Source organism: Chiloscyllium punctatum, chromosome 3 (assembly GCF_047496795.1).
Source record: "Chiloscyllium punctatum isolate Juve2018m chromosome 3, sChiPun1.3, whole genome shotgun sequence".
In the NCBI taxonomy this organism is placed as follows: domain Eukaryota; kingdom Metazoa; phylum Chordata; class Chondrichthyes; order Orectolobiformes; family Hemiscylliidae; genus Chiloscyllium; species Chiloscyllium punctatum.
Window position 1 is genome coordinate 148,839,975 of NC_092741.1, and position 13,279 is coordinate 148,853,253.

Genomic DNA, 13,279 nt, shown 5'->3' on the forward strand with positions numbered 1-13,279 from the left:
TCTTAAGACATGAATGGTTTGCAGATATTCATCACACTCATCATTAAAACATCCCAAAGTATCTCACTTAAAAATCTATTATCTGACCAGTTCTGATATAAAGTAGCAACTGTATTATGCACAAGTTTTTAGAAAATACAGTAGAAGCATTGCAAATTGCAGTTAATATATTTGAAAATTCTGAATTATAAAGTAACATTTAACTAACCAAGCAAAATACTGAAGACAAAGACTACATTATATATGCTCAATTACGAAAGGGAAGCCATTAGACTAGTGATTTCGTTAATTGTTATATCAATGTAGGCAGTACGGAATGTTTATAATATGGCAAAAAAGGACTAGGTAATTAACATGGTCTCCCTCTCCAATAGTGAATTTGGAGAATATTACAACAGTTTTCTGAATATGAAGTTTTGTTTTTTTAAAAAAAACAAGTAAGATCAACTGTTCAATTACTAAAGGTATGTGCGGTTAAAGACCTGAGCTCAGCAGTAGTTAAGTCTAGTAATAGTTACAGGGAGTCAAGTGTAGAGGTCATGGGGTGGGGAACCCTAACGGTATTGATAATCCAACCAGCCTCACTACCTGCTGCATTAACATAGGACTAGGAGTCTCCGTGAACGTGAATTATAATAGAAATACAGCGGTTTTTGAACCGATCTGCACATTAAAGGCAGATTTCCTGGACTACTGGACATAGGCTTGATCCCCTTATCTAAAGATGAACGTATGTGTCACTGACTATGTAACGGAGGTGCACCAGATTATCCAGATTGAATTAAAAAGAAGGGCGGGCATGACAGGGAGGATGTGGATAAGACTTTTCCATCATCTGGAGCATCCAAACAATAGGACCTAAACTCAGGATGAGGCAGGCCAATTATGAGGGGAGATGGAATTTATTCACTCAAAAGGTGGTGAAACTTTGGAATTTTTTTCCCCCCCAGAGTGCTGCGGAAACTATCACTGAATTCCATTTGAACACACTCAATACAAGTCGGAAAACTAACAGCATCAAGGAATGTAGAGCTACAGCAGGAAAAAAAAGCACTGTGATTAATGATCAGCTATGATCTAAGTGTACATTAGATCAGACTTGATAACATTAGTAAGCCATCCAACCCCATGCTCCTACTTCAAAAGGTTTAAGCTTTCCACTTGGCCAAAAGCTACCAGTGAGAGAGAGTAACATCACACCAATATCCATGTCAAAACAGGTAACATTTGAAGCGTAACGAGACTTAGGACTCCAAGTTTAGGATTTTCTTAAGATTAACCGGACGGTTCAGTTGGCAGCTTGGGAGGCAAACGTAATGTTGGTGTTCTTTTCAAGAGGTCCAGAAAAATACAGCAGGGATGCCTTGCTGAGGCTCCATAAGGCGCTGGTCAGACCGCATTTCAAATATTATGAGCAGTTTTGCGTCCAGTATGTAAGGAAAGATATGCTGGCTTTGGAGATTGTCCAGAGGTGGTTTTACAGGAATGAAGAACTTGTCATTTGAAGAGTTGAGGGCTCAGTCTGTATCTGGAGTTTAGAGGCTTTTCTTTTGGGGGGGGGGGGTATGTGTGTGTGTGTGTGTGTGTGTGTGTGTGTGTGCGCGTGTGTGTACATACTCTGACAAACTTACAGAATACTGAGAGGCCTGGATAGAGTGGCCACGGAGATGACGTTCCCACCAGTATACACAGCCTCAGTGAAAGCACGATACCGTACAAGTGACATAAGGAAGAATCTTTTCAGCTAGAGGATAGTGAATCTGTAGAACTTATTGCCAAAGAATGCCAAGTCATTGAGTCTATTTAAGACCATGACTAGGAAGGAGATCATGGATTACAGAGTGAATGGGGTTGAGAAACATATCAAATATTATCAAAGAGTGGAGCAGATTAGATGGGTTGAATAGCCAAATTCTACTTCTCTCTCTTATGGTTGATGTCTACCATTCACAAATATCACCTGCTAGTAACACCACTGATCAAGGCTTACACTCTTGATAGCCAGAAGGTAGAAGTAGGAGAGCGACTGGAAATAGAGGATGACAAAACAACGGTTTAAAATACAAACGAATTAAGCAAAGTGATAAAGCACTTAAATCCAAGCTGATTTTGGAAAACAACTTTCAGTTTTATGATTTACGTAATTTAAAATTTCCCAAAAGTAATTCACAAAAATAGTTGAATAGATTTTTCACGATTAGAAATGGAAGGGGACGAGCACTTAAAAGGGAGAAGGGGGAATTTGCTGATGAAAATTCTATTAATCATAATGACTAAAGTCAAGTCCAATCTGGACCCTTGCAAGCTTCTCAAAAGGGACTTAAAAACAAATACAAGATTTTAAATCAAATGGTTATAATGAATAACCTAGAAGACATGATAAACTAACCATTCAATACAGCCAACCCATACCAGAAATAGTTTAGAACACTTTATTCATTAACATGAAGCAGATGTTACCAGATAGGCCAATATTTTTGCACATCTCCAGCTATGAGAAGTTGGTGAGTTGCCTTCTTGAACCAATGTAATCCATGAGGTGTTGGGAGACTCCGATGTTTGGAAGGGTGTTCCAGGTTTTTGGCTTGGATGGTCTGGAGGAAAACTTCCAGGCAGTGATATTCCCATATATCCATTCTAAATGGCTGTTATCTTTAATTTGGAATGTACAGTCAGAGCAGCCTACAGCCATACATCTTGCATAAAACAAACAAACACTGTTGTCACTGTATCAGTGAAGTAAGAGTGTGATTGTCAAAGGCTGTGGAAGATGTGCCAATAAGCAGGCTGCTTGGTCTAGGATGGTTCCCAGCTAAGTGATATTGGCGCTGCACTTAACCAGACAAGTGGACAACATTCCATTACAATTCAAACCTTGTGCCTTTAGATGACTGACAAGTTTGAATAAGATGAGTGGTGAGTTATCACTGCAGAATTCTTAGCCTCTGACTTGCTCTCCTCGCCATATTTATATTTGGAAATTTGAATCAGTTTAAAACTAAAAACTTTCCTGCTATCTACAGTGTAATATTAGAAGAGGAGGAGATTTCATTTAACTGCTGTTATAGTTCTAATTAGTTTTCCAAATTTCAAGCATATGAAACAAGGACTAGTCACAAGAATTAGAGATCAAATGTTCTACTGAATTAGCATCAACTTATTTGTTGCCAAATTATTATCAATGCACTATTTGGAAAAATACAAAGTTTTGTTCTTACCAAAACAAGATAAACCACTCCTCAGCTGAAGGCAGGCAAGGGGAACACGAGTCGTTCTGGTGTCACAACTATGATCATTGGCCAAACTGGGTTCAGTCAGGTGATCGACAGAATTCCAGGACTCTAAGCCAGCAACACTGAAGGAATGGCAGTTCAGCCCATTTCAACAAGATCATAGTTGATCAGATATAGTAAACTCCACTTTCCTATCCTTTTCCATGATCCTTGATTCACACTCAGCCTTGAATATAGTGACTTAGCATCAGTCTTCTGTAGTAATTACAGAAATTCATTACCTTCAGAAGAAATCTCTCATCGGTCTTATGAATGACCCCTTTTCTGAGATGGTCTTCTGGTCCTAGACACTACCACAAAAGGAAAACTGTTTCACACCTATCCTGTCAAGTCCCCCAAGAATCTCGCATGGTTCAAGAAAGATTGCCATGTTCTATATTCCGACAAGTACAGGCACAACCTACTCAATCTCTCTTCATAACACAACATTTCTATACTGGGCATCAGCTTAGTGAACATTTTCTGGACTACCTCCAATGTCTTAGATAAGTACCCTGACAGTGTTTCAGCGCATTCTGGCTATAGTTGACTCATGGTTGTCTAGTCTTAACACAAACATCCCTACTTTCCTACCTCTATTCCCTTTGAAATACAGGCCAACATTCCAATTTGCCTTCCCTGTCAAGTGCTAAAACTGATGCCAGCTTTTCATGATTCAAGGACAAGGACTCCCAAATCCTCCATTCGGTAGCTTTCTGCAATGTCTCTCTAACTAACCACTACTCGGCTTCTCTATTCTCTCTGGCAAAGTGCATAACCTCACAAACCCCCACATTATATTGCACCGGTCAAGTTTTTGTCCACTCAATTAAATGCTCTGTAAATTCCTTTGAAGATTGTCATCCTCACCACTTGCCTTCCTACCTGCCTCATCTGTAAACTTGGCTCTTAAACATTCATTTTCCTCACCTGTCATCTTTGTAGTAAAATTTTAGCTATAGCACTGATCCATGTGGCATTCCAATAGTTACACAGATTGCTATCTTGAGAATACCACGCCTTTAGCCAAACTGTTATCTATTAGTCAATCCTTTATCCAAGCTAATATTACTACTTTCAACATTAAAGACTCTTATTTAGTAGGTGAACATATGCTAACTTAACAATGCCTTCTAAAAATCCAAACATATCCATTTTGTCCCCTGTATCGACCTTAAAGAATTCTAATCAATTTGTTCGGCATGATTTCCTCTTCACAAAGCTAGCTGACTCCGCTTGATCAAGCTAACCGCATGCTTTTCTGCATTCTTCCTCTCTGAAATTTTGTTCCAGAATGCAAGGATTCTGGAAGATTACTATGATCACATTCACTACTGTCTCCATAGGTGCCTATTTACATGTCCTAGTCTACATCCCATCAGGTCCAGAAAACTTTATCTTTAGCCAAAAGGAAAATGCTCCATCTCCTGGTGTTCACTGGCATGGGGTGTATGTTTTAAGTATACACGTTACATCACTCAAATGCGACACAAGAAGTTAAAATTTTTAAAAACAGTTCGCAGAAAGTACATCAAAATCGAATCTGATTCAGGTATTTAAAGCTTACTTCCAAAATGTTTGTTAAAATTCTGACCACTTCTAGGTTTAAAAAGAGTTCTTACCCACCTGTCTCAAATTGGTCCTCCATTTCACTGGTATTCACCTGGAGCTCTGATACATTTTGATCATAGTAGTCATCATCATCATCATCATGTGAGATGAGAATACGGGTCATGGAATCATCACCAATCTCCTCTGTGAAGGGTTGATTCTGTTGGCAGTTAAAAATTTCTTCATACAAATCAATACTCTGCACAGAGGTCTGCAGATGTTCACTTGCTTCAAATGGTCCTTGTGCTTTAAGATCTGCATCTTCAATCTGGTTGCTTAAAGAGTATTGATCCATACAAGGCTGTGTTGAAAGCATTCCTTCATCTGGACCCGAAGAGACAGAATCTTCAAAACTGCCAACCACAACTGTCTCAATAGTATCTTCAGTGGGAATTGACGACAATACAGCAGGTTCATGAGTGTTTGAAGTATTTTGTCCGAGTCCTTCATTACCTATACCATCCACTATTGAAGATGCCGGAATATTTGGAATATTAATTAGGAATTCATTATTCCCTTCTGGTATATTTACAGGCTGATTAAGACATTTTTCTTCGTCATTGTGTAAACTGCTAAAATTACCAAAGTTTCCTGAATTTGGTACTTCAGAACATGCTCCATTTGAAGTTATAGCCTGCATAAGTTTATCTTCTCGATTCAAACCACCAGGGCTAGACAGCAGAGGAGTTAACTGACCAGTACAAAAAGATTCATCATCATCTACCTGGCAGTTTTTGCCATATTTTTCAACATGTGGATTCCACAAGGGTCTTACTATATCATTGATTACACCACCAACATACTGAATTTGGACAAATAATAAAGACGGTAAACTGGTGTCTTCACATTCATTTGCTACCACAGTAATTTTTAACAGCTGATCTGAAAGACGAAGGAGAGCATCTACAGCACCATCTTTCCAAGAACCTTTAGATAAATCATATCCAGAAAGGCAACATGGAAAAGACTGCGTGGGAATCTTTAGTAACTCTTTGGGCATTTTTTTCATTTGTTCTATTCCAACATCATCTTCATTCCCATAATCAACATATTGTAGAGATACGATGTTTCCTTTTACTTTTTTTACTTCAGCTCTGTACCACTGCCCATCTTCACAATATTTACAAAAACAGCTGTCGTCAACTGAAATGTCAGAGAGTAATTCCCTATTGGTAGCACCAAGTACTCCAACTTCTTGCATTTTTCTAGATAACATTTGAACTTCAGGGGATGAATACTGACACCAGAAATAACTAGGACTTTCTGCGGCAGTTATATATCCTTCAATGGTCTGACCCACTAAAGGAAGTTTCTTGATGTATCGTCCATAACTGGTTCTGTCAGATACACACACATTTGGCTTTTCAACACCCAATCCTGAGGATATCAGTGTGCTGCTCACAATTTTATCCAAGTGATCGTACAATGTCACGTCCAATACATTATCTTCAGAAATACTAATCACTTTAACAGTCACAGTTTTGTGCAAAACCAAAGCTTTTAAGAATTCAGTGGCTTCTTTAGACCAGCTATTTCCATCAACTGGAAACAAGCCATGCAATTTACATTCATAAGTTAGTGTAAATGCAGGAGTTACTTCCTTTGTGTCTTCATTGTTTACTTCTTCCCTTACGCCTTCTTTCAGAAAGAGTACTTCAACACCTGTATTACAAACTTGCACAATTTCACAAGTAGCCCAGTTATTACTTGCTTTACTTTTCACCATACACAGAACACCACCCTTGGGAGCTGAATCATCCTTGGATATTAAATTATGGCAGTTATCTTTCATTTTCTCAATTGCTTCAGTAAATATGCCATCACTTGTTGTTTTAAACTGACACCAAAACTGCTGAGGAGAGTTTACTGCAGAGACATGTGCAAGAAGCTTTGAAGCAGATCTTACATCACTTATGGTGCATTCAGTGGGATCAGAACACTGTGTACCATTTCTAAATGCAAAGTTATTCAACGAATCAACTACTGATCCCTGGTCATCATGAAGATTAACCTCCCACAGTTGCCCACACTGTTGTATAAATTCACACATTATTCCAGTTTTATTTGTTCTTTTTATGAATTCAGAGACAGCTTCCTCTTTATTTTCCCTTAAACTTGAATCCTGAAATCCTGCAAGAAAGCATGGTACACTAAGCCGGTGGACTTCCAAGCAGTCTTTAGGAAGAGGAAAAACTTTTGATGCATCCACCATTGCAGTGTTACCATAATCTATATACTCAACAGACACAGTATCACCACGAACTTGAGTTACAACAGCTCTGTATTGAGACCCATCTTCAGGAAATTCTGCACATACTACATTACCAATCTGAAAGCTTCCCACTTTGCTGTCATTCATATTGCTTGCATTCAACTTTTCTTCCATTGCAGTTACCTTGTTTTCATTTTGGAGAAGCTGAACAAAGAAGTGTGATGGGCTGATAACATGCGAGACAGATACCTCACTTTTAAATCCACTACTTAATGTCATCAGTGGGAGGTCTGTCAACTTAGGCCAAGTTATATCCAAGTCAGAGTTCTTTTTGATGGAGTTTTCAACCAAAATGCTATCTAATTTGTGATCGATAATTTCCATAGCAGATTTTACATCCAAATATTCTTTTGTATTCTTGGTATACATTTTGTTGTGAACGCCTTTCTTTATCCCAGTGTCCTCAGTCTGTGTAATAACTTCTGTTCTGTTTTTCCATCTGTCCTGCTTGCAAGTGATAGTCACCTTCTCAGTTTCTCGATTATCACCTTGGTCCTCAACTGCACGTCTTTTAAGAGGGGACTGGTCATGGTCACTCTTCAAGTATGGGGAGCAAGACTTTTCATTTTTGTTTTTTTGCCTACCAGCATTTCCATTTATTTTGATTTCACTGATATTCTGCAGGCATAACTGTTCTTTAATCTTCGCATTAATTTGTATGTTCCCATCATATAATTCAACAATCAGTTTTCCATCAGTTTCTTTTGCTACAACTACAGCTTTTAAAGGCTTATCCATCACAGCCTTTTTAAACCAGATAATAATGTCAAGTGATAGGTCCACTGGTATATCAGACAAACCACATTTAATTGCTTGCATGGGTAAAAACTTAACATCTTTTGCACTGTTGGGTATTGGAAGCAATTCATCTTTATCAATATCTAATTTATTGCCATAGTCTACAAAAGAGACCCGAATTCTATCTTGCATAGGCCATGCCAAAGCACGATACCACCGATTATCAGTATATTTTGCAAGACAGATAGGATCAATCCCCTGTGTAAAAGTATACCCCTGCATCTTAGAAGACAGTTTATTAACCTTATCTGCAAGTTTATCTAGTATGCCGAGGTTTCTACCAAGTAAACAGTAGAATTTTGTTGGGCTTGCAACATGGCTCACATACATTTCTTCTTCACTACCAATTTTCACGTCATGAGTTGAATAGTAATAGGTATAAAGGCTTACTGATGGGGCAAGAATACTAGGTGATCCTACAAACTTGGCTAAGCCTCGCTCAATAAGTAACTGGCAAGCACTCTGAAAAGGGGTATTCAAATCTACAACATTGCACAGCCCTTTGCCTTCTACAACAGTCAATGCATATACTGTGCATTTGAGCTCCATGTACAAGCTTAAGGCATTATCAATAAATTCCTGAAATGCAGCAATTGAATCTTCATTCCACATGAATGGATCAGGGCCCATGGGCTGAATGATGTTATAAAGACTGCACCTAAATGCCTGACCTTTGAAAAGGAGGAATTCTGGTTTTATTAGACGCAATTCACTTATGGACACTCTCTCTCTATTTCCAAAATCAATGTACAGTACATCCACTTCTATCGCAGTCACTTTCCCAAGGATTAGTGCTCTGTACCACTTTCCATCTTCAGAGTACCGTACAATACAAGCAGATTGACCAGGCTGAAAACTATCTTCATGTGTATTATAATATTCCTGTATTTTACTCATTAGTATTTTCAACTCATGTGAATTTTTAGTCATTTGACACCAAAAGTCACCAGGTTCATCAATGTAAGATACTTGTACATCCACAGTGCTTCCCACTTTAAGATATTCTTGTTTATAGGGAGACTCCATAATTACAGATTCCAAGTGGGTTGCTGTGCCATTTTCAAATTCACTTTGACTGGAAAATAATGTGGTTACAGAATCACTTAAGGCAGCTGTCAATGCCCCACAGTACTCTGTAAATGGTTTAATTTTTTCAGGAGTCATTGGTCTTTGTTCCAATTTCTCTTTGTTACTTCTGCCATGTGTATGCACAATTTCTTCAGATGAATGAGAAACATATAAATGGCCCAACAAATCCAAGTTCTTTGAAGTGAAATTTGAAATTTTAAGTTCTTTGCGATCAGCATAACCAGCCAGCAAGATTAACTTATTCACACTGGGTTCTCCTTCATCTTCTACATCTAAAAGTTCAATCAAGTACTTGTCCATTTCCTTCTCTAAAACGTGAACCACCAGATGCTTTTCAAACACTGCCTTTTCAAAATAGGCAATAGCTTCTCTACTCCAGCTCCCATCTTTTGGTGTGAGATCAGCAAGGCAACACTTCACTGCCAAGGCAGGTAATTTTCTATACTCTGGAAGCAAGACCTTAACATCATGCCAGTCAACGACTTCCATATTCCCATAATCAATGAAGAATACCCTGAAGTGGCCATCAAGAATCTCAGTAATAACAGCTCTATAAAATAAGTTGTCAGCCTTGAACTTAGCGCAACATAACAAACCAGGTTCGGGTTTTTTCACTAATCCTTCATTGCGACCCACGTTTGCATATTTCTTGGCAATGCTGTTCATGAGCTTTTCAAATTCGCTGGCTGTTTCCATGGTTCGTATCCAAAACTCTGAAGGATCTTTCACAAATTCAACGAGAACATCATAAAACGCGTTGAGCTTGAGATTGGCGTTCTTCAGCAGAGAGACGCGATCCTTGGTCTTGGAGGAGATTCCCTCAGTCCTCCGGTCCCCTGTGAGATAGTCGCCGCCGCACTGGAGCGCGCTGGGCTTCGGAGTGTCGGGCCAGGCCCTGACCTGTTCGCAGTAGCCGGTCAGCAGGCTCTCGGCCTGGGCGTTGAAAGCCGCGTTGACAGAGGAGCCGTCCTCCTGGCGCAGGGTGACGAAGTAGACGTTCTCCACCGCGCTGTAGTACTCCACCTTCGCCTGCAGCACCCGGCGCAGGATCAGCGACTTGAGCAGCTCGATGTGGCGCGGCGACCAGCCACGGCCGTAGTCGGAGGCGTCGCGCAGCGCGAACGGGTAGGTGACCACCGGCATCTTGAAGTAGCCGGGGCTGAGCTTGCGGACGGCGCGGGCCGGCACCACCTCGCGGTCGCCGTAGTCGACGTAGAAGACCTCGAGCACGCCGTCGGCCAGCGTCTGCTGCACGAGCGCGCGGTACCAGCGGCCGTCGGCGCTCTTGGCGGCGCAGGGCGAGCCGAGGCGGCGCGGGGCGTCCAGAGCTGCCCCTGCTGCTGGCGCCGCGGCCACCGCGCGGCTGTTGTCATAGTAACGGTGCATGCTGTCGTGCAGCCGCTCGAGTTCCGGGCAGTGGCAGCGCAGTTGGCAGAAGAAGCGGTCCGGGTAGCGCACGTGGGTCACCCGCACCGTCACCGTCTCGTCCACCTGCAGCAGCGGGTAGAAGTAGTTGAGGCTGTAGCCCGCCTCGCTGGGCAGGTGACCCGCCGGGCCGGAGGCGGGGGGCGCTTCGCTCATGGAACCAGCACCGCCTCCGAGCGGCACCGGGACGCGCTCTTTCCTGAAGAGCAGCGGCGACGACGACGACGGTGGTGGTGGCGGCGGCGGCTGCGGGACGGCGGTCCCGCCCGCTCCGCAAGGCCGCGAGGTGGACATCTCCACCATCAGGCGGAAGGCGGCCGGGCCGATGGGCCGGGCCAGGCCCAGCTCGCACAGCTGCCTCGACACCCGCGCCACCTCGATCAGCACCAGGCGGTTAGGCAGCACGGCCTCCACCTGCGCCTCCAGGGTGCGGCCTTGCAGGGCCCGGAAGAAGGAGAGCGCCCCCGGCGACCAGGTGGTCGCGCCGCCGCCGCCGCCATCCTCGCTGCCGCCCTCCGGGATCCTCTGATGTTCCGCTTCCTCCGGCTCCTCTTGGTCGTCCTCGGCGGCGGAGGACGAGGAGGAAGCGGCGGCGAGCTGGTGGTGGCGGCGGCTGCTGCTGCTGCTGTTGGTGGTGGTGGTGGTGGTGCCGCCGTCTCCGGCCCCGGCCGCCGGCACCAGGTTGGCCAGGATGCAGCAGACCACCTCGGGCGGCAGCTGGAAGAACTCCTTCTTACCTCGGTCCAGGCTCCGGGCTCGCACCGGCAGCGCCCGGCCTTCGTCCAGGGTGAAGACGGTGTAATCGTCGCCCACGCGGCTCAGCACGCGGGCCCGGTGCCACTCGCCGCCCGTGTCCACCAGGCATCGCTCGTTGGTCTCCAGCGGAGGGGCCGGCTGGGCGCCCCGCCCGCTGCCGACGCCCAGCCGGGCCGCCTTGGCCCAGCTCTGTATGTCGCTGTGCAGCCTCTGGTACTCGGGTTGTCTCTCCCGCTGCTGGAAGCGGCCCCACAGCTTGACCAGCACCGAGCCGGGCCGGGGCGTGTCCACCCGGGTCACCCGGAAAGCGAGGCAGGCGCCCGCCGGCGGCAGCCCGGCGGTCGAGCACATCGTGTTGCGACCGCGATGCACGGCTCCTTGTGCCGTCTCGTCCCGGTCCCTGTCCTGTTCAATTGTTTTTCTTCGCCAACGGGCAGAGCCCCATTCACGAGCCCGGGGCCGTTAGTCTTTGAATTCGATTGGAACCCGCCATCATGGCGCCCACAATCGAGCGGCTTTTTCAAAAGTGGCGGCGGAACGTGCTTCGGTTGACACTCCTGCGCCGTCCACGCCGCACATGCGCCAACCTGGTTCCGCTCACTTGATGCCTGCGAGGGAACGAGTAGAGATAGAGAGGAATGATAGTGTTGACTCTTGACATTTTTTTTAACAAAACCAAGTATTTTATTATTTATGATTTCTAGCATTATTCTATTGGAAAGAACGGATTCATGTTTCGGGAGTTTCCGGTGAATTACTTAGATCCGACAGTTAATTCCCCCCCTTTCATGAGATGGACTGCACCGTGTTGGCGAATCACGTGTTCTATGATCGCACATGCGCAATTTGGCGTGAGTGCCCGCGTGATCCTTTGTGACGTCATCGCTTCCGGGATCGCTTTGGACTGGGAACATGTTGCAATAAAAACTTCACTATGACTCTGTATCTGATCGGAGAGCTAGCTTTTTGAGTCTTTGTTCATGTTTTATTGTCGGTGTTTCATGTTTATTTTAATTTTAAAACTGGTCTCACTGCTGTAGTTGTGTGCAAATGCGGACCATCAGCATTTTTTATCAGACTGGGAACAGTACTTGGGCTAAGATATCATAGCCAATATCCCAAGAGATGTGATCTTGCCTATTCGCCTGGTAATGTCTGGTCCCACGAAGCAGGCGACTGACTTAGCCTTTTCTTACATTTCCAACTGGAAAGCATCAGACCTTTTAATGGCAAATGTATTCTGCAAGAGTAGACAGTTTAGCCAATAAACATGTAGGTAATCATAGCAGACAGGAACAGGAAAGCATGCCATTCTACAAGTGTTCTCCAGATAGAGTTGTTAGCTCGGCGCACCCTAATACTTTCGTGTTTGTGATACTTCAATTGTTTAAGGATTGTGAAGATTTAGTGACTGTACATTCACGATTGATCATTATATTTGCAAGTTTCCACACAATCAGATTAAAACAAACAAAAGAACCCTGCCTGTCCATGCTCCCTTTTGGTGATCGTAGTAATATAATATAATACAAGGGTATGACTTCTGGAAGAATATGGCAGTTGGACAGGGAAACAACATTGCTAATAGGTTCAAAAACATACGTTGCTTGAAAACTCAGCAGGTCCAGCAGCAACTGTGGAGAGAAATCAGAGTTAAAGTTTTGGGCCCAGTGACCCTTCCTCGGAAATGATGGTAGCAAGGAAAACGTGTTTATAATCAGAACATAGAGCGGGGTTAAGGAGTAAACAATAGTTGGGAGAGGGGGAATAGAGCCGAAAGAGAGAGAAGATAACAATCTGGCTAGGAGGGTGAATAGCTATTAATGGGGACTTTTAATGGCTAACATTGGGTTGTAATAGCAGACTATGTGATAACAAGGTAAAAACAATGACTGCAGATGCTGAAAACCAAATACTGGATTAGTGGTGCTGGAAGAGCACAGCAGTTCAGGCAGCATCCAACGAGCAGCGAAATCGACGTTTCGGGCAAAAGCCCTTCATCAGGAATAAAGGCAGTGAGCCTGAAGCGTGGAGAGATAAGCTAGAGGAGGGTGGG

The 13,279-nt window shown here is 43.6% G+C and overlaps 1 protein-coding gene across 2 annotated transcripts in view; it reads right to left on the reverse strand.

The window, feature by feature from the left end:
* LOC140466602 (tudor domain-containing protein 6-like) overlaps nucleotides 1–11,864 on the reverse strand; it is a 29,529-nt gene extending 17,665 nt beyond the window's left edge. Inside the window, exon 1 of one of the 2 annotated variants that reach the window (XM_072562054.1) lies at nucleotides 4,899–11,861. In XM_072562054.1, coding sequence (XP_072418155.1) covers nucleotides 4,899–11,574 — 6,676 coding nt within the window. In that variant the 5' untranslated portion in view covers nucleotides 11,575–11,861. Of the gene's footprint in view, nucleotides 1–4,898 lie in introns of both variants that reach the window. The other variant, XM_072562060.1, reaches the window with a different exon arrangement.
* Nucleotides 11,865–13,279: the final 1,415 nt, after the last annotated feature.